Here is a 24,425-nt window from a genome sequence, read left to right as displayed (position 1 = left end):
GTTGGGCAGCGTCACGGCGGTGGTGGTCTTCTTCGCAGACTGGGCGTGCGAAGAGGAGGAAGATAAGCGGCCGGGCGTGTCATGTGTGCGTTGTCTGTCCGACAGGCAGAAACGGGGGCCTGGAGGTGTTTGCGGGGAGGGGGGAAGCTGCGGCGGTAGTGGCACCTGCAAGGTACGTCAGGCTCTCCCCCACCAGCGGCCTAGCGCCCACCAGGCCGGGAAACCGATGCCTCTTCCGCCGAAGCTTGATTCGCCCGAGCCAAACCTCCGCCAACGACCATGACTTTTGCCCTGAGATGGCTGCGACCGGCTGCACGCGTGCCCTACCGGTGCGATGCTGCGAGACGCGTCGGGCGGGTGCAGCCCAGAGTCGGCGGCACGAGGGCGTATGCGGCCGCTGCTGTGCCCGCCGCTGAACTCCGATTTGGCCAACCGCTCCATGAGACGCATCCACACCTACTCAAGGCTGGGGAAGGTGATGACCGCCCGAGCAACGTCTTACCCTCTACTAACATGCTGCAGTCACCCCCGGTATCACGGCACTCGAGTACCACCAACGCCGCGCCGCCCTCGCCAAAGAACTGCCCCCGAACTCGACCGCCATCCTCGCTGCAAACGACCTGAAATATGCGTCCGGCGCCGTCTTCTACAAGTTCCACCAGGACCCTGACTTCCTGTACTTGACGGGGTTTAGAGAGCAGGATGCGGTGGCTATAATAGAGAAACACGGAGATGGGGAGCACACATTCCATCTGTACGTCCGGCCCAAGGACCCCAAGGTGGAAGCCTGGGAGGGCCCACGATCAGGCGTTGAGGCTGCAGAAGACGTCTTCAACGCCGACGTGAGCGGCAGCATCGACGATCTACCTCGCCTGCTCCCCGACATAGTCAACCGCGCGCAAGCCATATACACCGACCTCCCCCAATCCCGAGTATCCAAAAACCTGCTCTCACGGTACCTGGCCGGCGCAGAGCCCTCACGCACAGGCGGTATCTTCAATGTCTTCCGCGACGCATCCGCAAGCGTACGACCCCTCCGCCCCCTCGTCAATGAACTCCGCCTCATCAAATCCGAAGCCGAAATCACAAACATGCGCCGTGCAGGCCAGCACTCGGGCCGCGCCATCACAGACGCTATGCGACAGTCCTTCACCACGGAGAAAGACCTGGATTCCTTCCTCGACTATTGGTTCAAGCAAGATGACTGCGACGGCCCGGCATACGTCCCCGTCGTAGCCGGTGGCATCAACGCAAACACCATCCACTACGTCTCCAACGACATGCTGCTCAACCCCAAAGAACTCGTCCTCGTCGACGCGGGCGCCCAGTACGGCGGCTACGTCACGGATATAACACGCACATGGCCTGTATCCGGCAAGTTCAGCCCCGCCCAACGCGATCTCTACACCCTCCTGCTCGCGGTACAAAGATCCTGCATCTCCCTCTGCCGCACAGATTCAAATTTCACCCTCGACAAACTACACCATACAGCTTCCAACTCCCTAGCCGCCGGTCTAAAGGATCTCGGCTTCGACATGGATGCCGATGCTATCCAAACCCTCTTTCCACATCACGTGGGTCACTACGTTGGCCTTGATGTGCACGACTCCCCTGGTCTGAGCCGGAGTAGGAAATTTGAAAAGGGCATGTGTGTTACCGTTGAGCCCGGTATCTACGTCCCCAATGAAGAGCGGTGGCCCAAATGGGCGCGCGGTATAGGCATGAGAATTGAAGATAGCGTTTGTGTAGACGATGAGAGTCCGTACGTCCTCACCACCGAGGCGGTCAAGGAAGTCGTCGATATAGAGGCGTTGAGGGGGACGGAGACGAAGTTGTAAATGGGAATCGTGATATCCGCTTTTGTCTTATGTGATGGAACGTGCTTTGCCATTTGCTTAGTGACAACAAGGGGCAGTAACGCTTACACAAGTACGAATTCTTCTGCACTCGCCTCATCCCAAGTTACTTCTTCGCCGCGCATAGTGCCCTCCAAATAGCACTGGCCCATCAAGCGATAATAACCATTTGCAAGACGACGGAGCACAAGAGGTACTTTCGAGCCGTGGACGACACATACCAAGTCGCCCTCGCAGACCGAATGATGTGCAAGCCCAAGTCTCCAATCGCGTCCTACGATAACCTGTCGGCCCCAAGCTACGCGAGCATGATCACGGAGTTGAGTCGCTTTGATCTTCCATGATTTGGTGGGTTTACATGGCTGAGTATCCTGGAGTGCAGCAAGTGCATGCAGGTACTCGTATGTCTGTAGCAAAACTTTTATGTCGGCGGTAGACATTCCGTTGCGGTTGTGGTCTGATCTTGTTCGGTTGAACACGAATGAGCCATCTGCTAAACACGTTTTTAATATGTGCTCTCTGGATGGTGTAGTACGTCCCTCTGGCCAAATTTCTCGGAGAACATCTACCAAGCGCGCGATGTTGAGATAGGAATGTACGGGCCATTGATGTCGGCTTGTCGCTGGTTCTCTGTCAATCTGGGTGAAGGGTAGTGTATGCGTAACCTCACTGATTATCTTCCCTCTGACGATCAAATAAGATGAAGAGATACCATCTCGTTTCTCCGGCTTATGCCGCATCCCGCGCGCGGCGTCGAAGTACGTGTGATATTTCGGAAACACAAACGCCTCTGCTTTCAACCGTCGCGACCAATCTGGAACCCACGATGGAAGATTTAACCACCGAGTCGCGTCGTCGTCGCGCCGGTGTAATACACCAAAGAGATCCAAACTCTCGGTCTCTTCGATGATGGACCTGGTAACCATAACAGGAACCTCATTCCAATCAATATGGTAATCAGGCAAGATAATTATCTGCGATTTATGTTGCAGCCCCAGAAACGCATAGACAATATCATGCTTATTCGTAGTCCTACACCTCGGCGCAAACAGAGAGAGCGAGTGGTAGAAAGAAGGTTTTTCTTCACCACCACTGCTTTCACCTGTGACGTCCATCCGTTGGTCTCTCAGGCGCATGATCTCGCTCAGCACGAGGTAGCCTTGTAACTGTCGTAGCCCGACGTAATCCGCGGATGCTATGCGGTCTTCTGAGCTTCTGAAGCGCCGGATAACGGCCCAGAGCTCGTCGATGGGAAAGGTGGAGGAGGCGAGGAAGCAGGTGGCTTTGGGTGGTAGAACGGCTTCTTGGACGACCCAGGCTCTGCTGAACCAGGGTAGTGATAGTAGAGATCGTACGAAGGATTGTTGGCGGGGAAGGGGGAAGATGAGGTCTTTCTGGTCGGGTGGTACATGACTGTTTGTTGACGAAAATGATAACGAGGCTTGGAGCTGGGGTGCTGCGAATGAGCTGTTTTCGAAATAATGCGACAGGGATTCGGTGTCTTGTACTTCTTGCCCGAGCCAGATTAAGACGCGTTGGCATCGGTTGTAGATTTCGCCCATGAGAGCGACTTGTTGATTGCGGTCGGGGATGCTTGTTTGGTCGACACATAACTATGGATGTCACGATAGAGTCAGTACGGCACCTCCATCTGCTCTGTAGTGTATTGCCGTACCTGATCGACCCAAAGGTAGCCTGTTTGGCAATGAGGACAAATTCGCGTAAGTGTAGTGCGCAATGTAGGTGTGATGAGGACCGACTTCCCTGATCCCAACTCAAAAACGCAAGATTTCTCTTGCTCGCCCCATACATAGGAAATAGTTTCGTATGGAGGCGCAGCTTCCAAAGATACTTCAACGATATCAGGCTCTTGGCTAGGCTGCGCGGTCTCGGGAAGTTTGAGAAGCCGGATGTAGCGCTCGCTAAGAGGCTTATATTCGTGAGAGTTGGGCATAGCTGGATGTTGCATTCGCGCCTACACAGGGGTGTCGCTTTGTACCCTGGGATTGGTCGATCAACCAATGCTCGTGTTCACAAGTGGCATTGCAGGGATGAGTGCTGTCAGGCTGTTCGGAGGTGCGATTTCAAGAGTAGACAATCAGCCGGATATACGTGTGCCAGCGGAAGCAGAAGCCAAGGCATATCGCTAGTGAGAGCTGGCATTGAGACCAGATGGCAATGTAGGGTTCGTGAGACTTCCTTCCCTAGGTTTGCGAGGCTTGACGCTAGCCTGGAGTTGTCAGCGTGCCCCCGCGCTTGTCTCGCGATCTCCTGGAAGTCGCGGCTTCACCAACAACGCAGACTTCAACAAAAATCACCGTTACGATAGTCTCACCATCTCATTCTGTTGAAGCTTAAGAGGTATTCATATCAGATATTCTGGTTGCAACAGTAAGCACCAAGGCCAAGCGCCAGACTGATCTGCAAGCTAGATACAGCGAAAGGCGATGTAGACATTTTCATACGCTCAACGGGTTTTCCAGCGCGAGACAGTTCACCGTAGTAGATTTACGTCGGATTGTGGAAGATCGCATTCTGCGTGGGATGCGATGTTGCTGCGCCTCTACGCAACAGCATTCTAATTGGGGATGCACTGCCCGTGGCGCTGCACATCGCGGTCCTTCAGCCCAGTGCTGCGAGTTGCTTACCCCGCGGTCAGCCTTTCGAGATCAGTGACGTTTCGTAACAGCTGTCTTCTGTAAGCCCCTGCCTTGTTTCGTCGCGATTTTCATATCTCATTCTCAATTATGGATCCTTTCTCGATAACCTTGGGAGTTGTTACATTAACTACCCTAGCATCCAAAGCGGGCATCGAGCTCAAGAAGCTGCGGAGTGGCGCTGCAGAAGCAACTAACAACGTCAATGCGATGCTAGCTGATCTCAAAGCTCTCAAGACTGTACTCGATCTGATCGAGGATGGGTTCGAAGATTTGGACAGCAGGGCGCCTCTGACCGGTCATATCGGTTCACACTGGTCCGCGTTACAAACAACCCTTGGCGACGGATGCGAGAGCCTGCAAAAGCTAGAATCGCTACTCGTATTGGTCAATAAAGAGGTGAGATATCTAGACTCTGCACGACGAGCACTGCGCCTCAAAGAAGCCAATGATCAAATCATCATGTACAGACAAGAGATCCAAGCCTACAGAGACGCTCTGCAGCTTTCCTTCCAGTCCGTGATCTTGTGAGTTAGTCAGCCCATGCCATCACTTCCGTCTAACACCACGAAGCTTCCAACAGTGTACTGTCGCACAGAATACAACAGAGATACTAGACAGGTCATACGACCTTCACGAAGATCTTGGTCGACTTGCCACCAACCTCGAAGTCAAGCTCACAGCGCTGGAAACAATACTTGTTGAGCGGCAGAGTACTGATAACGCGAGCATAAGCCATCTGAAAAGATGCGCCAGGACAGCGGAGACCGTAGTCGCATCTGCCTCGACAGCACTCGGAGACGATGATACCATAAACGAGTCTGCAGCAACTTCCGATGTCGTGTCTGAGTTTCATTGGTTATCGTACGACTCTGCGCCAAGTAACCTAACATTGAATTGGGTATCGTCACTCCAGAATGAGCAGGCGCGCTCCTCTGATACCTTAATGCGCTCACCAGATCTGAATTCTAGCGGCACAGAAAGCCCTTCGGCCTCACAACCTACCACAACGCCATCAACTCCAACAATAACCAGACGACCCTGCCCCAGCCCTATCCATGTACAACCTCGGCAGACAAGCACAGGTAGCCTCACCTTTGCATCACCCACGATCTCCAGCCCAGAACTGGGTCGACTGGCAGATCTTGACTCTCGAGAGGATTTGTCAGGTGACGAGGATACAGTGAAAGATACACCCACCAAGAAACGTCGCAACTTCTCGCTGTCGCAACTGCTTTCGCCACGGTCAAGGTCGAAAACAACCAGTCGCAAGACCGGCCCGCTGTGCAAGGACGATTTAAAGATATTGGGTGGTGGTCAAGTTATGATGAAGTGGACGTTCGTGGGAGACGGGGCGTCTGGAAAGACGTGCTTTCTACTGCAAGTAGCTTACAAAGCACTACTATGATGTTGTGTGACTAACATTTTTGTAGCTCTACATCCAAAGGCATCTTCTCAGAGGTAAGAAATACTGCAACAACTATATCTCTGCTAATCATTCTAGGTCTACGTTCCAACGATCTTCGAGAACTACATCGCAGACTTTCACGTAGACGGAGTCGACTTCAAGTGTACTTTATGGGACACAGCAGGTCAGAGTGACTTCGACCGTGTTCGACCGACAAGCTATGCGCAAACCGACATATTTTGCATATGTTTCTCCATAGACTACCCAGACTCGCTGGGGAATGTTAAGGATAAAGTGGGTGTATACGACCATAAAGTCCGCAAATTGCAATGCTAATCGTATGTAGTGGTTCCCCGAGATCAGTCAATACAAACGGAAAACAGACCCAGTGTTCTTACTGGGCTTCAAAGAGGACTTGCGACATGATCCCAAAACCATCGAAGAGCTCAGTAAACAAAACCTGACACCCATAACTACGAAGCAGGTGAGCGCGGGAAACGTTGCATCTATATGCCGTATGGCAGTACTGACCTCGCCGCAGGGCGAAGCACTGGCAAAGAGCATTGGCGTATTGAAGTACTTTGAGTGCTCTTCAATACGACACCAAGGCACCAAGGAGATCTTTGAGACCATTCTTAGCATGGTACTTATGGCGAGTCCACAGCTCAAGAAGCGATACAAGAGTGGGAACTGGAGGCGGAGAGCCATCAACAAGCTGCAACCAAGCTCATAGTCACTCTTGCTGAACTAGCAGTGGGTACGCATAATGGATGGACGTTGGCGAAATGCGATCAAAAATCTTGGAACATTCGGAACGGGGAGAGGAAGATTCAAGCCGGGGGGCGAGACGGTTCCTAGAGCCGACGCCATGCGGTAAATAGATGATAGACGGCTCACACAGGAGGTGGTCGGATTGTTGGCAGTATTATTATTATGTATATCATTACTCATGCAAGCTAAGACGAGAACGTCCATTCCCAACACTCTTAATAAGTGTAGCAAAACGGCCCTGCTGTGGTATCCAGAAGCTCTTTCAGTTTCCTGTCACCCGCCAGCTTTCCAATATTGATCGTGTAGTCTAGCGTAACGTTCTGACCGCTGTAGTCGAACGGAATGATCGGTCCACCAACCTGGTTGAGACGAGTCTTCAAATCCAGTTGCTGCCACTCCCAGAAGATGCGATCTAGATTGGCGTGGTGCAAGTAGAAAAGGGGTTCAGCAGGCGAGTTTGCAGCGTTGCCAGCCTGGCCCAACGCACCACCGACACCGAAATGGCCACTTCCGTGGATGTTGGGAGCGCCAGACGTTGTGTCACCTTGCATCAAGCGGTCAAAGGTGGTGTAATCCGGTGCTTCGAGTTGCTTTGTTACGAGTTTGGGGTCTGCCCAGGTGTTCATGAGAGCGGGTATGAAGTCGCGTCGGAGACAGTCTGCTGGGCCGGGGTAGTTGACGGTGAACTTGGAGGCGACAAAAGGACCGGTTTGAACGCAACCACCACCCGTACCGCCCTCCATGCCGAACTCGTTTTGTCCAGGGAGGGGCTCAACCTTGTTGCCATTGCCGCCGAAACCGGTATCGGGAGAGAATATCTCGGAGTCGTAAACGCGGGTAGAAGTAGGGTTGTGAGGCTCTGCGTCCAAGGAGTAGTTCCAGTAGGGATGAGCGCCAGCATAACCACATTCTTCACGGAGAGCCTTCTCGTATGTTGCGACGAAGTAACGATGCCATAGGATGAAGTGTCCTACGAAATGGATGTGGTCGGCTTGATTGACGTGGACGGCCTGATGATCGTCGAATCGATTTAGGGCGCCAGGGATCCCTGACACGGCTTTCTTTGTTGTCAAACATAGAACAGCGTCGATATAGTTCCGTCTCTGTGGGATAGACAGCTGTCTCCTGTGATGTCACCATGATTAGCGAGATTCTACCGTGTGCCAATGTGGGTCCGTCTTACCATTCCTGTCGCTTGATAGGGTTCTTGCACACGGCAGAATTGGTTGGAGGAAGCGCTGCTGCAGTTGACAGTGACGCCAAGCAGAGCGATGAAACAAGGAGCTGTAGTTTGACCATGACGACTAATGTATATGCCGTGGCGTTCGAGATCGATGACTGAAGGCAAGGTGAATTGTAGCGACCTACTCACCCAAATAACGATGGGTCTCAAGCTTTTATGTAGCCCTCTATCAGTCCACCAGCGGCGCTCAACGTGCATCTAAGCCTCGGTCTGCCCCGAGAAGAACGAGGCACTAACGTACGACGCTGCAAGGCGGCCACAAGGGCAGCGAATTCGGACCTGTACTTGGGTACGAACTGTTGGGTTCTGGTGAGAGTTCCGGGTCTAGGATGCTCTACGCATGCATGGTGATTCAGGGTCTATATGCGCCTATGTGGCATAGCAAATGTTGAGTCCAGAAAATGCAAATTAAATACCGATACTCAGGAAGCGACCGCGTACATGACTCGCTAAGCACGGGGAGGCTGAATCAAGTCGACTTGTCGAAGGTGAGAGGAAGTAGTCCGAAGCCCCATGTTTGCAGTTTTGCACCCAGCAGAAGACGTGGTTTTATTCTGATTAGGTAAGTGTTGCAAGAGGCGGGACCTGAACTGATGTGTTCATGTCACTGTGTTGTTCGTTGCCGAGTGTGTGTTTGGCTTCAGGCATAGGCATAACCATCTCCCAGTGCTTGATGTTTGCAGGGACGGGAGCAACTTGGGCGCATGCAGCCGGTGGGCGTAAGGATTGAGAGCGAAAGCATCCTGCAGGATGATATGCAGCATCGGAGCTCTTGCCTACTCCAGGGTTGATGTTTTTCCCGGCAATTTTCTCCGAGTGTGCCGCTGTTAAAGACGCGACAGAACAGAACTCCCATGTCTGCGGCTGCCGTAGAAGTTAATTGAAAGGCATAGTACATGTTGTTGTGTCAGTAGGCGCTATACAGCGGGTGTAAAAGAGCGATGTCCAACTATCAGTTTAACTGATAACAACACTCGGGCATGGTCCGCTCCCGTAGTCGCGCGTCCTCTGAGTGGCCACTTATCTCACATGCGGCTATAGCCTGGACAGCAACGCTTCGGGAAGTTGATGGCCGGAGCAATGATTGATGGGAAATCCGGGAGACACGGCAGCAGACGGGACGAGTGCTAGTAGTGTACTGCACGAACAGGTACCGATATGACCTGCGCCGCATTTGCGTCTTTAGATAGTACACCCGTTTTTTCTTGGCAGACCTGGCCTGGTATCTGTTGTTGCGCTATAGACGGGGAAGGAGAAGGATCGAGTTTTGGAGAGATTGATTCGGTTCGCGCAGCCGAAAAGCGTGCCAAGGCGTTCGAGCCGGCTTGGCAGATCTTCTCTTCTTCCCCGAGGTCCCATCCTACTTTGATGATTGTAAACAGCGCGCAACATTAACACCACTGGACTTTGTCTACACGCGTAGCAGCACGATTCATTGCACTCTGAACTACGTTTGGCATTTGGTATGCCTGACCACGGCATTGATTGGGGCGTCCAGGTCAGTACCTACGCCACCTGGGCAGCGCCAAGAACATGTACATCCGGAGGATTCGCAAGACAGGCATTTCACCAATCCCCCTTGCACAAGAACTTTCATCTCCAGTGGCGCTTGGTCGAACCCTTCAAGTGGTAATCGGAGATCCACGAAATGACAATTTCCACGTGCTGCCTCGCTCGGTTACAAACACATCAATGCAAGCCACATGTTGACCGCGCGCGATTGGCTACAGCGATTTGTAGGCTTCCGTTCGTCTTCGATCTGATCTGACCATCCGCCGTGCCATCCTACTGGGAAGATGCTCAATGAACAATGCTGTGTGCGGCGTGGTTGATCACTATGTCTTATACCCACGCACCGGCAATGCTTTCTCCCAGTACAACTCCGGCATACACGTGCATGTAGACCAATACCATGGCAGGCGACGGTGTTTACATCACCAGCGATAATGGCTCGCGTCAGCCAATGATGCTCATCACGACCGGCGTATTGCTCTTCTTCTCTTTGATCGCAGTTTCGCTCAGATTGTACTGCCGAGCTATACTCGTACGTTGTGTGGGGTTGGACGACTACTTCATGCTCGTCGCCCTGATAGTAGCCATTGGCTTGGGCATCATGAACGGTTTTCAAGTCAGCTATGGTACCGGGTAAGTCTTAGTCCACTATCACGAAGAAGATTGCTAGCTAACACGTTCAGACGGCAATCTAAAGATCTCAACTTCGACCACTTCTTGATACCCACTCTCAAACACTGGTGAGTCAAGCTCACTCTACTACAGTCTGAATGGCCTTGCTGATTCCACACACAACTAGGTATGCATACCAATTGGTCTACCCATGGGCGCTATTCTGCGTGAAAGCCAGCATCTTAGCACTGTACCACCGGATCTTCACGCACCATAGCTTTCGACGCTGGATATACTATGCTGCAGGCTTTATCATCATACAGACCATCACTGTTACTTTCATCAACGTGCGCTTACGACGAAGTTACTCTTTACCTTCAGTTCCACTGACTGCGAAGAACAGGCTTTCGAATGTGGCACCAAGCCCTCCCGAGCCTGGTCGGCCAAGTTCCCAGAAGGCTGCAATGATATGCCAAGGACGTACTTCGCTATGGCATCCGTAAACATCATCACCGACATAGTCATCTTGATAATGCCGTTCAAAGTCTTCAAGCAACTCAACATGCACCCACGAAAGCGCTGTACGTATACCTCATATCAACCTACAGAGATGCGACTCTAACAAGATAGCACAGTCGCGCTTATGGGCATTTTCATGGTAGGAGGCATCGCAGTGATAGCTTCTATCATGCGCCTCTACGCACTCTACGTCTTCGCCGTATCCAAAGATATTCCATACGATGACATCTTCGTAAGTCTCCTCGTTATCATACGTCTTTCTCTAGTAGAAATTTTCTAGTCACTGTCAACTGACACACCCCCTCAGATCCTCCTCCTCTCCCAGATCGAAGTGAACGTAGCCATGATCTCCGCCTCCGCGCCTGCCTACCGACCCCTCTTCAACAAGGTCTTCTCTTCATCCTCTTCGTCCCCCTACGTTCGACCCGCCAGCGACTATCCCACAGTTGGCAGTGGAAGGCCTGCTTACAATCGACGACGGAAAGCTTCTCGCGATCAGATGGAGTTGTTCTCGGTGCTATCAACAGGAAAGAGAGCGAGCAAAACTCATGCGAGGAACACGAGCGAAGAAAGCATTCTGGGTGAGGAGGGCATAAGGAAGACCATTGATGTCAGAGTTATTGAAGAAGAGGAGAAGGAGAGACAGAATGGGGAAGACAGGAATGATCCAGCGTATTGGCGAGGTGCATGATCGGTGTAATACGGAGAGTGGATATTAGTTGGTGTTGACTCTGCCCCATGATCCAAAGCATGGACTGTGGTCCGCTGAAAATATAGAAGTAAATCAATTCATTGCCCTGCTCCGGATCAACATTCCATCGTGCAGTAAAAGCGATTACAAGACCAAGAGATGAACGGCAGAACGTGGAAACTTTGGTGGAGTGATATTTAATTTCCCAATAGTATGATTTCGTCTCTACCTACACACAAAGTCATATATCAGCGCCTGAGCGGACTGCGGAAGCCCATACTACCAAACTGACTGCCGCCCTTTTTCGGTGTCGTCAACGGATCCGGTACTTCTCCACCATAGCTACCACTCACAGCCCTATGTCCCTGCCCTCCATTCCCAACAGCTCTCCCTCCACTACCTGGCGCCTTGAATCCCACCAGACTGCCCTTAGCATAGACGTCATTCAACATCTGTTCCAACACGCCCGCATCATCAAACTCCTGCCATTTTCTCCACAGCTTCAGCGCCGTCGTCGCATCCTCGATCGAATCGTGCGTATCCTCTTGGATGCTCTCTTTTAGTACACACCAAGCCAGGAACTTCAAGTTAAGTTTTCGCTTGAAGTCTGGCTTGAACCATAGGTTGCTTGTGTCGACGACTTGGTTCTTGGGGACGTGGATGTTGATGGTGCGGAAGTCGTTGGCAAGTGAGTGGCCGACGAAGACACATCCTAGATTGAGTAGCAGCCATAACTTCTTGTAGGCGTGTTTCAGGGATACCGGTGCGTGTGGAGAGGTTTCGCGGCTGAGGTCGCCCGGAGATATACCAGACCATTCGGTGAGGTAGTCGACCACTTGTTCGGTTACAGCAATGTAGTCATCGATGAAGGGAAGGCCTGCCTGCTCTCCCTCGCCACGACATACAGAGACACGAGCTAGGCCCTTACGATCAGGACGAATGGTCTGGCGCGTGCCATCAGCCTTCATTTCGATCTCTTCAGCTTGAAGGCGGATGAACTCGGCATCGATGGCGACTGGGTAGCCAGGGCGAGGCTCTTCTGATGAGTGCTGAAGCAGCTTAAATTTCTCCTCGGGAGGAGTTGGGTTAGACGACCACCACCTGTACAGAATGGAAGTGTCAAGGTTTTGTTTCCACGAATCGTCAATCTTGTTACGGGCAGACTTTAGCTGGAAGGTCAGGACAGACGGAAGCTTCCAACTTGTATCAAAGCGTAGAGCCTCCTCTTTGGGAATTGGCCTCACTAGAAAGTCGTTGAAGAGATGCCATCTGTCCTCCAAATCCTCTTCTCGTGACGAAGGTGCGGTGTTGATGGTCGCTACCAGGTGAGGCTTCTGACGCTCGCCGCTGTTGATATCCGCGACAACTCCAACAAGTTCATAGACCATGATCTGATGTACTCCGCGTTGCAGGTGTAGCTTCAGGTCTTGGCCTTCGAAACAGTAGAATTGACCTTGATCTACTATGATCCCGATCTCTTGCGGAAGCCAATTAGGCGTCGACCACAACAACTTGGATTCATGACTTTGTATGGCAGCGTTAAGCATCAGCACTCCCGGTACTGACTGTATCGTCTTCCGCTGTACCATCTGCTGATAACGGTTGCACTTTGTACACCAACCCCGAGTTTGATCTTGCCGCTCGACGCTGGCCTTCAAGATCTGTGAGAAGGTCGGGCGTGCTATTCTCGTGTTCCTCATCACCTGCTTCGCAGGATATACGAGCTCATTGACGAAGTTCTTGCCTCCACGGATGGTTTCGTTATTGCACTGTGCACATCTCATGCTCGCTTTTGCTTGGGTTTCCAGTACTTGATCCATGGCTGAAGGCCCAGTGTGCCCTGGAAGCATTTGTCGGAATTCTTCGGAAATCTTGTCCAACAGAAAGCGGTTGAGGTTCTGGATCATAGTGGTAAGTGCAACGTTGGGAGCAAACTCTTCAAGCAGATTTAGTGAGACTGCATTCGAAAGACCACTGAAGGTCTTCAAGAAGTTAGATGCTTGACAATTGAGCCCAGCCGCTTTTTCGAGCATATCGATGAGAAACCCCAGTTCGCAAAGAAGGCAAGACTCAAAGAGGCATGGCGAAGCAGTGTGTTGCAGAGCAAGATTTCGTAGCAGCGGCGTAAATCGGAAGAGTTGCAGAAGTGAATTGGCGTAAGAGTTGGTAATGTGAGTCTCTAGACCAGAGTAGGGTGTCTGGTTGTAGTAGCTGGTACCGTGTCAGTGCGTGGGCAAATGATATTGTTGGATTGACATACGCAAAGTCGAAGTCATCAACACCGAACTTGCTGTACTTGATCTCCACGTTTCCATACATGGCTGGAACATCTTTGCGTGTAACATCGTCGAGATGCAGGTCGGTCAAAGTCTCCATAGTCTCTGTTATCCGGGCATCTGGCTCGGCGAAGGACTGCGATGCCCGAGCTTTCTCACTTAGAAACTTGGGGGCAGACAGCGATTCGCTCACTCTATCCACCTGCCGTGTTGCTTCGGCTTGGTTTCTGCGCTTCGTATTGGGGTTTTTGGCGTAGAATCCAATCTCGGCGCGCGTCATGTTGCCGAGTATCGTGCTATCAATCTTAGGCGGAGGGGCACCGACTTCGAAAACTAGATGACTAGGCCAACTCGAAAGCAGCTGTTCCTTGTAATATGGCATACCAACAGTACTCAGGGGTCTGGGCAGAGTAAGCAATACGTCAAGTTTGAAAATCGGTAAGACCTACGTGTCAGGGTTCCAATCCATCTGTGGGGGCGGTGGAACATTATGATCTGCAGTCTCTGTTGGGTTGCTGTATTCTGGGAAGTGTACTTTGGTCGGAGAGCCCCAAAGATGTATGTGCGAGTTGGAGTCTGCTAGTGCAATAGCCTCGCCAGAAGGTGCCATCTCAAAGCCAGTGAGGAACGAATCGTAGAAGTTCAGTTGCCGGAGGTTGGCCGAGTCGGGGTTCATGAGATCGATGACCTGCATCTGGCCGTTCTGAGAGGCGATGAAAGCTGTAGTAGACATACGGGGATGCATGCGCACATAGGCTGCACCTGTGTGGAATGGGATGGGAGGTAGCTGTTTCAGCGTCTTCAAAGAGAAGACATTGGTGAATGGGTCCAGCATATATGCATATTGTTGTCGTGGAGACCATCCGCATGTTGCAAGGAAATCGCCCTTTGCGTCCATGTCGTTGATGCTACCAGTATGACCTTCGAACACCTTGATGACGGCAAGCGAATTTGAGTCCAAGATGTGGATGCTACCGGTCTTCGTGGCGGCGCAAAGGTACTGTCCAGCACGCTTCATGATGGTGTATTGAGCTTCGTTAGGGAGCTTCGATTGGTTAGTTCAGGGTAATTAATGAAGGCATGCGATATACCGTGTGTGTGATGATGCCCTTCTCCACGTCTACTTTGAACATTTGCGCCTGGCATCCTGCGACGAGGATCTCGCGCGTGCCTTTGGAGGTGAAGTTCATGCATGTCATGTCCTTGAACTCGGCGCTCCTATACGCTGATGGTCAGCCGCTGCCCTTGTGCGCTCTTTCCCCTTCCGCAACCAACATACGTCAGATGCCATTGTGTGAGTCCGCGGCGGTGGGAATAGTGGACGCTTTGTTTAGAGATGGAGAGAATCCCCTTCTCGGTGAAGAGGAATTGCTTGACGGGGCCATCGGGAGGCGCATGTCCGCGGTACGAGGTGTAGCGTTCGAGGTGAGGGCCGTAGAAAGACGTGACGCGCCCCTGCGAAGATGTCAGTCGCACGGCACCTGGCACGGGTCGCGTGTGAACGTACTCACATGGTTGTTTCCTGTCCATAGCAGTTCTTGTGTTGTGTCGAAAGCGAACGTCGATATGGGTACAGCGGGTAGGTGTGGTCCTGGGGGCGGCAATTGAGCGATGGCTAGCTGCGCAGTGGTCAGTACGGTAGGCGTGATTGGCATGCCGTCGGCTACCTACCTCGTCCCAGTCCGCCTCCATGCTGAAGTCGCGTGTTGCAGTCCAGGAGCTCTAGGGAGCAGTCCCGACATGCCTTGCGCTTCGTGGTTGACGGACGCGTCGCGGTAGTTGGACCGTCGAGGCGTGGGGTGAGGCCGGAGCTAGAAGACGCGAGGATGTGTGCTGGTGGGACCGCGGGGCATCCGGGAACAAAGCCGCGACCACCGCCTTGGAAGGTGCTCGGCAACTCAACGTCCTTCGCGTAGAACACGAGTCTACACTTATTGTTCATGGCTATGGCACGGTGGCAAGAGATCTTGAACTTGAATATTTGATTCCTATGAACAGTCCCCAAACGCTATTTGTCCGACCGACTACGTAAAAGACCTGGCCGCAGATGATGGTACGCACAATAGTAGTGGCTATTGTACGCACGCACGAAAGGAGAAAGTAAAAGTGCATGTATCTTACCTGACAATGTAACTGGTCCTAGCCATGCGTGACCAGTGATGTCAGATGAAGTGGGTATCGAACGCCTATCGAGTCGTCGTGCTTAGTGAGTTGGCTCAACAGACGAGAGTGTGTACCGAAGAGTCATACCGAAAGATGCAAATGTCGTGGTCTTCGTGTGGACTCAATCGAGTAGTCGTGACAAGTTGGGACGAGTGCGAACTCCTGCATCAGGTCAGCTCCATCCTCTTATACAAAGCCAAAGCTTCGCTTCTCGATCAACAGTGGATCACTCCATGTAGCTGAGGTATATCTAGGTCTGAAGTTGGCCCGAGGGCAACGTAAGCAAGGGATTCAGAGTATCAAATGTTTTCGATCACACTTGTACGTACCACGGAGAATTCGTCGACCTCGCCTTGGAGGTCTAGAAGCCTTTGCGGTCGCCAGAGTACTCCTCGTCCTGGTCGGCGTCGGCCTTGTGGTCATAACGCTGACGCTTGTGGGTTTCGGTCATGCCCTTGCCAGAGCCCGTAAAGCCGACTGTGAGGGTTAGCGATGAAACACTGGAAGATTGCTAGATTTACTCACCTCGACTGCCAGCCTCGGTACTGGTACGGAACATGGACTCCTTCTTGACAACGCCCTTCTTCTTGCCTTTGTTCTGGAAGTCGGCCCAGTTTGACTGCCTCTTCTTGAGGATGCCCTTGTTGGCGATGCGACTAGCCTTCCGCTCTTCTCCGTCCTGGGCAGCTCCGGCGCTCTTGGCAGCCTGCGCACTCGGGTTCATGCTAGCAGCTCCGGAGATGACGTGGGCACTCGAGACAACGGGCGCAGACGGGGTTGCGGCGAACGCAGGCTCGGCGTCGCGCTTGCGCTTGTTCGGCAGAGGGCGTACGGCGGAGCCATCGACGGTCAGGGTGTCGTCGTACTCGATGAAACGAACAAGGTACTTGGGGGCTGAGGCGGCGCCGAGTTTACTCTGGATCTTGGCTTTGTACCAGGACCTGTCAGTCCACTGCGCCTCGCAGATGTCGCCAATGTTCAATACGATGGCCTTCTCGGGCTCTTGCTTCTCCATGGTCTTGCGCAGGACTGGGTGCTTCTCAATATCGAACTTGGGACCGGCAGGTTCAGCGGCGTCCTCAGGAAGCTGGGCCTCGAGAGCGGCGAGTTCGGATCGCAGGACCTCGAGTTTGGTGTCGTGCTCGGCGACACGACCCACGATTTCCGCACGCATGGCTCCTGTTTCTTCAGTCTCTCCGACCGTCGCGATCAACGTCTCCATCTCCCGAAGCTATACAATGTCAGTTGGGTCAATGCGATAGCTCCGTGGTGCGCAGCTCACCTGGCCTGCCCATTCTGCACGTCCTTGCTCTTCTACGGCGATTGCCTGCTTCTTGGCGTTGATGGCGCTCTTGATCTGCTTGGTGTTGTCCGCCATGTTGCAGTCGCTGGTTGACTTGTGGTTGCGATGTTGTGGTGGGTTGGAATGTTCACAGTCGCGTACAAGTAAGGATGTCGCGACCAGCAGTGACGCCCGGCAGGCAGCCGCTGGGCTTGGCGCCGCCCCACACAGCCTAGACCCTTTTTTTCTCCGCGCTTCAGCCCTATAAGTGAGACAAGCGTGCGTGAAGGTCGAATGGCACTGGGGCCGTCACCACCGTCACCCAAACTCACTGCTCACGTCACCTAACGTCTGCAGATGCAGCCATTGCATTTGATCGTTCCTGCCGCATCTTCATGCTTGGCACCAGTCTACGCTGCTTCACCGACGTTTATGACAGATAGTATCCATGATCAACTATGGCCGAGTTGCAGGGACCTCGCAAGTACGCAGCGAGATGATTAGTATTCTTCTTTCCAGAAAAGCGCCGTCTTCGGAAGTAGACAGCGAGAGACGCACTGGCAACTCTTATTCAGCATGACGCATGACGCCAATGAGCGTAGTGGCAGCGAAAACCCCCATTCTGTTATAACCAGCCAGTCTCCTTCCAGCAGACAGCACTCGAGAATCTGGCGAGACTCAAATCTGCTGCAGGACCAGGCACCGGACGCGGTGATCAGCGTCCGGTGTGGTGGTCTTCGATGGCGTTCTCCCCTACCCCACCAAGCTTTGTGCTTATCAATCAGACCAGGAAGCGCATGCTGAGCCTGCCGTCTGCTGCGCCCTTCTCTGACGCCGTGCTTCTGCGAGAACAGTCACACTCTCGGCCGCAACCTATCACTGACGCTGATCATCCGTTCACCTGTTGTCGGCCGCTTTTTGACAGGCTTAACGGCGTTGCTCCGAAAAGTCGCCCGAACCAACCAGCTAGGGTACCCAGGTGCCGCATTGGATCTGGCTTCCAGGCTGTGAGGCTGCGAATTGACTTCTTGCACCATTGCTCCTTCACCATCTGACCACCTTTCGCTCAAACTGCCCATTTCTTGACAAAAGACTTCGCATACCCCTCTGCAGCCGTCGTCAAGTGCGCTGCACTCACAGAGCGCTCTGCCCTCTGCACAAGCCGTCCCATACCCGCGAAACCTTCGTCGGCTTACTGGCCCGCCTCCGCCCGCTGAACGAGCTACCCAGATCAACCCCAAACATCTTGCGTCATTCATACCACCTCTCAGAACCCCAACGCGCCCGCTCCTCCACATTTTGCGGTGTCCGGGTGGCGAAAACGGTTATCGCACGTGGTTGACCGATAGCCAGCCCCTCCGAACTTCCGCTACGCTGCGCAGCTGCGGTAAGCAACCCGCAAGCTCTCCTCGGAGCTATACACAACGCCAACCACCTTCTACCTCGCGACACTAGTTGCAATGGCTGGAACTACCAACGATTTCCAGAATGGTGCGCCCTTCTACCTGGATGCGACGCAGCAGGATCTCCTCCTCGCGGCCCTGGCCTCGAACAACCAGAACCCTAACGACATCTTTTCCGCCGGCCTAGACAGCGGCTCCAACAACAAGCAGTCTATGAACAATTCCCAATTCCAGTATCCTCTTGACAGCCTCGATCCCGCATACTTCACGTCGCCTCAACAACAAACACCCGCGAACGGCTTCAACGGCGGAAGTATGGAAGAGAGCCCCTTTGTCGACTACCTGGACGGCGATAATGGCTTCGATTTCGACAACGCAGACGGCGACATGATCGGCTCACTGCCTGGAGATACCCCCGGCGATTCGAGCGAAAAGCGGAAGAGTCCGGATGACGGTGATGATGACGATGATGAGGGCGGCGGCAAGCGCAGGGAAGGCGAAGATAAGCAAGCCAAGAAGCCAGGTCGCAAACCATTGACCTCGGAGCCCACGACTGTAGGTTTCATGGAGCATGCTCACGTTGGCCCAACTGACAGCAGGCATAGAAGCGGAAAGCCCAGAATCGCGCGGCCCAACGAGCGTTCCGAGAACGCAAAGAAAAGCATCTGAAAGACCTCGAGACCAAGGTACAGGAACTTGAGAAGGCTTCCGATGCCACGAACCACGAGAACGGTCTCTTGCGAGCACAAGTGCAACGGCTGCAAACGGAACTTCGCGAATACCGGAAGCGACTATCGCTTAACAGCACCGGAGTGTCTCGAACTCCCGCTCTTGCTGGAGGCTTCAGCTCTATGCTGAACAACAATAGCAACAACAACAACTTCTCCTTCGAGTTCCCGCGTTTTGGCGGACTTCCTGGCGCTCAGCTACTAGACAACGGTCCATTAGCAAAGAACAAGAACACGTCGGTTTCGTCGAATGCATCTGGTCGCCAAAACAGCACCGGACGCGCCCTTAGCCCTACCAGCAGGGCCAATGGCTCGCTCACAGACTCCCCTGGCGCCATGGGCCCAGGAAGTGCGCAACGTTCCGGCAGTCTCAACGGCTTTTTCGGATTCGACAACAACAACAAAGCGAACAACGAACCCTCACGCAGTAACACGGAGAACTCCACTCGTTCGCAATCGCGTGTCTTCCAGTTCAACAGTGGCTCGTCAAGCCATTCAGACTCGCCGTCCAACTCCTCCACATCGCCTACCAACCAAGACTCCTCCTGCGGGACATCACCAGAGCCAAGTCATACCTCGCCCAATCAGCAGTTGGACACGATCAAAGACGGTTATGTGTGTCATGGAAACTCCGAAGGTGAGGTTCTCTTCTGCGAAAAGCTCAACATGGCCTGCGGCAACCCTCGTAATCCCATGCCTCGTGCGATGTCCCAATCTGACGACAAACCTTCTCCTGCAGTCTTAGCCGCCAAATCCCCCACACCTGCCGTCAACGGCATCGATTACTTTGCAAACCAAAACGGCGGCCAATTCGACCCGACCCTCTTCGGAGAGTACCGCGATACCCAGAATGCGATTGTGGGTGACGGCGACTTTACTGGTGGCTTCTTCAATGATGCTTTCCTCAACACTGGTTACGGTAGCCCCTTCCACTTCGGCGACACACCTGCTGTGCAGAAGACGAATCCTCTTGAAGAAATTGAGCGCATACAAGATGGTGAGGACGAGGTGGTCCCTGGCGAGGATGTCAACTCGCTGCTCAACTGTCACAAGATATGGTCAGTACAACCCTGTAATCGCATGAGAACTGATACGCTAACACCACACAGGGACAAGCTCTCAAGTCGCCCAGACTTCAAGGATGGCACGATCGACATCGACAATCTCTGCTCAGAGCTCCGCGCTAAAGCACGCTGTTCTGAGAGCGGTGTGGTCGTTGATCACAAGGACGTTGAGGCAGCCCTCAAGCGTCTACCCAAGGACAAACTTCTCGGATGAACACGGCGCACATCTGCATGGGATGACGATTAAGGCGTACATGTTTGGCTTCTTTTGGGTCCATTTATTTTCTCATGTTGGCACGGCCAGTCACTCGTTGAGCATGCACTTAGCAACCTTGCAACGATATCATGATATTTGGAAGGGTGGGCATATCGGCGTTCGAAATGGCGAAACGACGAAAATGGTTAACGGCTGTGGAATACACTGTTCGTGTGCAAATCGTAGGGTCGATTGTTGGATGGTGCTACGGTCACAACCCCAGCTTCCTTTATAGCCTTGTATTCAATGAAGTACTTTATGACGCTACTGCTTACATATGACAGCTGTCCATCCCGCATCTTCCTTCTACTGTACAGCCCCTCTCAGCATTACGCAAGTGGTCTCACCCCTCTAAGTCTCCTACTCCTCCTCGGCATTGCCGCCTCCAGAACCTCTGCTGCAGCCACCCGGCCTATTTTCCGTGCATAGTCCGCAGCTGTGGAACCAGATGTCACAATGTTGGGATTAGCACCTGCCTCCAACAAGACCTTGACCGCTTCCACGTTCCTGTGATACACTGCTTGGTTTAGAAGCGTGCTTCTCTTGAGGTTACTTCGATTTACATCCAAGCCTCGCGCGATGAGGAACCTCAGGGCTGACATCTCTGTCTTTTGCCCTTTGATCGCGCGATGTATGGCGTTGGGATCTAGCGTTGCACCGTGGTCGAGCAGTATCTCCATGGCGTTTACTCGTCCAGATCCAGCAGCTCTTGCTAAAGGGGTTGTGCGATCGGCGCAGGAACCTACCAGTCTGGGATTTGACGTTATGTTCGGGTTTGCGCCATGGACGAGAAGCCAGCGGAGAGTGTTTTCGTGCCGGATGGCTGATCTGTATGGTTGTCAGCGTAAGCCTTCGGTTTTCAAGCATTAAGCTTCTTTGAGAAGAGTTCAATGTCTCTGCCTGTGAGTCAAATGGGCCTGTCGTCTTGCCCGGCATATCTTGTAAGCGCAGATATTGATAAAGAAGAGATGAAGGGAATGAGAGAAAGGGCTCTCAGCAACGGCATCAAGTAACAAAAGCGTGCTGCAACATTTTCAGGAATACACCTACTCAACTACACTTGTTCCATACCATAGTCCTCCCAGCGTCCACCCTCTCTTCAGCATCAAATCTAGTAACTCCGTCTCACCATCGCCCCTCTCAAGCGCATCTCTAAAAGACTTCCAATTCAGATACGCTCCATACCCGATGAGTGTATCGATGACCTCTAGAGAAGCCTCTGGCATGGCTACTTGGAGACAGTACACTTTATCTTCTTCAGTGATGGCTCGCGTATCTTTCTTAGGGCGGCCGCGCTTGGAGAATTTGGCGTGGAGGCCTGGAACATCGTTGGCCCGGATTAGGGAAACGAGTTCGAGGGATAGAGGGTCTGAAGAAGAATATGATTGCATATTGGGTTGAGTTCAAGAAAGAACGAGTAAAGTTGTTCACGCGGCAGTCTTACATAGATTCAGTAAGGCTGGAAGCTGATCACGAGAAGGCTTTGCCAAGGTGGCAGCCTAGTGGAAGCAGGACAGGTATGCAGGTGTACGGCGTGGTTGAATTGATGATGACTCACATTTCTGGAGCTGAAGGAATACTGGCAGATATTAATTTGGATGCGATCATGGGACGACTGTTCTTGACCACAAAATGATCAGTCCACCTGTGGCCATACAAAACGCCCTCAGCTCTGACGATGTCGATGGGATTGGAGCGTGGCTGGAAAGTCACCCTCCACCCAGCTACGATATCTTACAAGAGTGCCTCCTACTATCCATGCCCAGTGGCACCATAGGGATGATCGATACTCTACTCAAACATGGAGCCACACTCTCATTCCTAGCCTTCCTCGAAGCTTTTGAAAGGAAGGAAACCGCCGTGTTCCAGAAACTCATCGACTATGGCTGGGATGTCGATTCTACGGAGTTCGAACTACCCGCTGTGCAGTGAGTAAACTATTCAGCATCAGTCTGGCCATAGCTAATCAATTTCAGGCTCGTTCTGGACAATGAACGTTTACTGCGTTGGTTTTTGGATCACGGCGCCAATACGAACACCAAATCTGTGAGGCGAGGCGCGTCCTGTCTACAGCCTTGCACACCACTCGCTGCCGCAGCAGAGTTTGATGATGACGCGCCTCTCAAATTGCTACTAGCTTACGGGGCTGAGATGGATCCGCTGGCACTTTTCCATGCTATTGGGGTCAGGGGTCAAGCAAACGGTATGGCTACTACGATCGCTTTGGTAGAGCGTGGTGCCGATGTAAACTATGTGGCGAGTCTCTGGGCGACTCCACTCCACCATGCTGTCAATTGGGGCGCAAAGGAGAAGCTGGTATATCTATTGGAGAATGGGGCTGATCCGAGGAGAGGGTCTAGGTTGAGTGAGGATACGCCCGCGATGTTTGCGAAGGCGAAAAAGCAGCCGGAGTTGGTCAAGATCTTGGAGGAGGCGGAGGCTAGGCAGGAGGATTAGATGACTACATTCATTAAGTCGCTACCTAGGTAGGGTGCAAAGATACCTCGATGGTGTACGGCAATCGGAATAGCTGCTATTGAGTTAAGATCACTGTTTCATAAGGCTATCCGGGGTTCGACTCTATTGGGATTATCTGGGGATGATTACGGTTGTTGTTGGATGCATGACGCACCTTTGTGAGCAATCCTGGAAGCGACGCCACGCGAAGCGCTGCTACGCCGCAATACTTAGGTACCACTTGCTGATATACATAGAGATGCAACCACGCCTCTGATTTCATGCAGTCCATCATCATACCGACCAACATCACTGTAGACGCAGCTGTGCTATCACGAAGCCATTCGCGAAATATGTGGCCACCATTGTCTAACCATCTGCGAGAGATCATCCGATCTGACGACTTGACCAGATTAAACAACGAGTTATCGCAACATCCACCTCTTGAACAAGGGGAGTTGGATAGATGCCTTATATTTGCCATGTCGGAAGCATCTATGGAAACAATTGATGGCCTCGTCAAATGGGGTGCTGAGATAACGGAAGAGTCTTTCTACGCGGCTATCGATCGAGGGGATCCTGCCGTGCTTCAGTTGATGGTCGAAAACGGTTGGGACGTCAATTCCACGGAATATGGACCCACAGCACTTGAGTAAGTGTATGCTGTGCCAAATTTCTAGCCCCTTCACTCATCTGAAATCAGAGCAGCCGTTGAGAACGAAACGTTACTCCGTTGGCTACTCGCACATGACGCGAACCCAAACGCAGAGGCCAAGCGAAAACCCGGCTTCAGTGCCGAGCGCTCCACTCCGCTAATTGCGGCGGTCAAGCTCTCTGATCCCTCTCCGGCTAAGATGCTGTTGTCTCATGGGGCTGATATGGACCCTTTAGCGATGTTTGCCGCTATCAGTGATCACGACTGGTCTAGAGGCACGGCGACTCTAGAACTACTGATTGAACAAGGCGCAGACATCAACTATCCCACAGAGAGATGGGGTTCACCATTGTGTCACGCCGTTCATTGGGTCAAGGAAGATCAGCTGGAAGTTCTGCTGAGACATGGCGCAGACACATCTTATCGTGACATCCGCGGTCAGACAGCAGCAGAGTACGCAAGGGAAATCGAGCAACCTGAGTTGGCTGCCATCATTGATGCGGCTTCCAGCACTGCTGTTCCTTGAGGTGTCTCGAGAGACGTGTGTAGGGTCCAGTGAGAACGACGCAGCGCTGGTTCTTGCGCTGTTGGTGTGATGACTTGTTAGACGTGCACTCTAATATCGCTAGGGAAAGCTGTGTTCGGGTAGAGATGGGACTTCATCAATGCTGATAGTATTTTTGAGCTTGCTACCCGTCTTATTTGATAACTAAAACAACCCTCGCAGAACAATTACCCGAACCAGCCAGCGCCGTAGATTTGAGCTGTCATTCGCAATAAATTATGAGCTATGCACTCAGGAGTTGCTCTTGTTCACCCTCACTCATTCAAAAGGTCTCATAAGCTCGTTCCCCGCCACAGACTCAGCAAAA

The 24,425-nt window shown here is 52.6% G+C and overlaps 9 protein-coding genes across 9 annotated transcripts; 6 read left to right on the top strand and 3 right to left on the bottom strand.

Annotated features, from left to right (window-relative positions):
• Nucleotides 1–279: 279 nt before the first annotated feature.
• Nucleotides 280–1,838, top strand: J4E78_006498 (uncharacterized protein; the record flags this gene model as incomplete). The annotated part of the gene is made up of 2 exons (XM_049367110.1): nt 280–475; nt 523–1,838. 2 exons carry the CDS (start codon nt 280–282, stop codon nt 1,836–1,838), a joined length of 1,512 nt encoding a protein of 503 aa, XP_049220857.1.
• Nucleotides 1,839–4,603: 2,765 nt separating this feature from the next.
• J4E78_006497 (uncharacterized protein) lies at nt 4,604–6,654 on the top strand (the record flags this gene model as incomplete). Its single annotated transcript, XM_049367109.1, has 5 exons — nt 4,604–5,040; nt 5,135–5,377; nt 5,947–5,974; nt 6,018–6,215; nt 6,268–6,654. The coding sequence occupies 5 exons, from the start codon at nt 4,604–4,606 to the stop codon at nt 6,652–6,654; spliced, it is 1,293 nt and encodes a 430-aa protein (XP_049220856.1).
• Nucleotides 6,655–6,907: 253 nt separating this feature from the next.
• On the bottom strand, nt 6,908–7,991 carry J4E78_006496 (uncharacterized protein; the record flags this gene model as incomplete). Its single annotated transcript, XM_049367108.1, has 2 exons — nt 6,908–7,817; nt 7,876–7,991. 2 exons carry the CDS (start codon nt 7,989–7,991, stop codon nt 6,908–6,910), a joined length of 1,026 nt encoding a protein of 341 aa, XP_049220855.1.
• Nucleotides 7,992–9,898: 1,907 nt separating this feature from the next.
• On the top strand, nt 9,899–11,269 carry J4E78_006495 (uncharacterized protein; the record flags this gene model as incomplete). The annotated part of the gene is made up of 6 exons (XM_049367107.1): nt 9,899–10,080; nt 10,131–10,187; nt 10,247–10,406; nt 10,463–10,640; nt 10,695–10,810; nt 10,886–11,269. The coding sequence occupies 6 exons, from the start codon at nt 9,899–9,901 to the stop codon at nt 11,267–11,269; spliced, it is 1,077 nt and encodes a 358-aa protein (XP_049220854.1).
• A 248-nt stretch (nt 11,270–11,517) lies between these two features.
• PAN2 (poly(A)-specific ribonuclease) lies at nt 11,518–15,237 on the bottom strand (the record flags this gene model as incomplete). The annotated part of the gene is made up of 7 exons (XM_049367106.1): nt 11,518–13,480; nt 13,530–13,946; nt 13,995–14,590; nt 14,637–14,763; nt 14,825–15,000; nt 15,057–15,164; nt 15,217–15,237. The coding sequence occupies 7 exons, from the start codon at nt 15,235–15,237 to the stop codon at nt 11,518–11,520; spliced, it is 3,408 nt and encodes a 1,135-aa protein (XP_049220853.1).
• Nucleotides 15,238–16,069: 832 nt separating this feature from the next.
• On the bottom strand, nt 16,070–17,086 carry J4E78_006493 (uncharacterized protein; the record flags this gene model as incomplete). Its single annotated transcript, XM_049367105.1, has 3 exons — nt 16,070–16,185; nt 16,234–16,939; nt 16,991–17,086. 3 exons carry the CDS (start codon nt 17,084–17,086, stop codon nt 16,070–16,072), a joined length of 918 nt encoding a protein of 305 aa, XP_049220852.1.
• Nucleotides 17,087–18,450: 1,364 nt separating this feature from the next.
• On the top strand, nt 18,451–20,399 carry J4E78_006492 (uncharacterized protein; the record flags this gene model as incomplete). The annotated part of the gene is made up of 3 exons (XM_049367104.1): nt 18,451–18,948; nt 18,999–20,179; nt 20,231–20,399. The coding sequence occupies 3 exons, from the start codon at nt 18,451–18,453 to the stop codon at nt 20,397–20,399; spliced, it is 1,848 nt and encodes a 615-aa protein (XP_049220851.1).
• Nucleotides 20,400–22,220: 1,821 nt separating this feature from the next.
• J4E78_006491 (uncharacterized protein) lies at nt 22,221–22,898 on the top strand (the record flags this gene model as incomplete). The annotated part of the gene is made up of 2 exons (XM_049367103.1): nt 22,221–22,369; nt 22,418–22,898. 2 exons carry the CDS (start codon nt 22,221–22,223, stop codon nt 22,896–22,898), a joined length of 630 nt encoding a protein of 209 aa, XP_049220850.1.
• Nucleotides 22,899–23,380: 482 nt separating this feature from the next.
• J4E78_006490 (uncharacterized protein) lies at nt 23,381–24,079 on the top strand (the record flags this gene model as incomplete). Its single annotated transcript, XM_049367102.1, has 2 exons — nt 23,381–23,550; nt 23,602–24,079. 2 exons carry the CDS (start codon nt 23,381–23,383, stop codon nt 24,077–24,079), a joined length of 648 nt encoding a protein of 215 aa, XP_049220849.1.
• Nucleotides 24,080–24,425: the final 346 nt, after the last annotated feature.

Source organism: Alternaria triticimaculans, assembly GCF_023758025.1.
Source record: "Alternaria triticimaculans strain BMP 0046 chromosome Unknown scaffold_9, whole genome shotgun sequence".
Lineage (NCBI taxonomy): Eukaryota > Fungi > Ascomycota > Dothideomycetes > Pleosporales > Pleosporaceae > Alternaria > Alternaria triticimaculans.
Note: the sequence above shows the minus strand (reverse complement) of the source record. Positions and strands in the feature narration are given on the sequence as shown.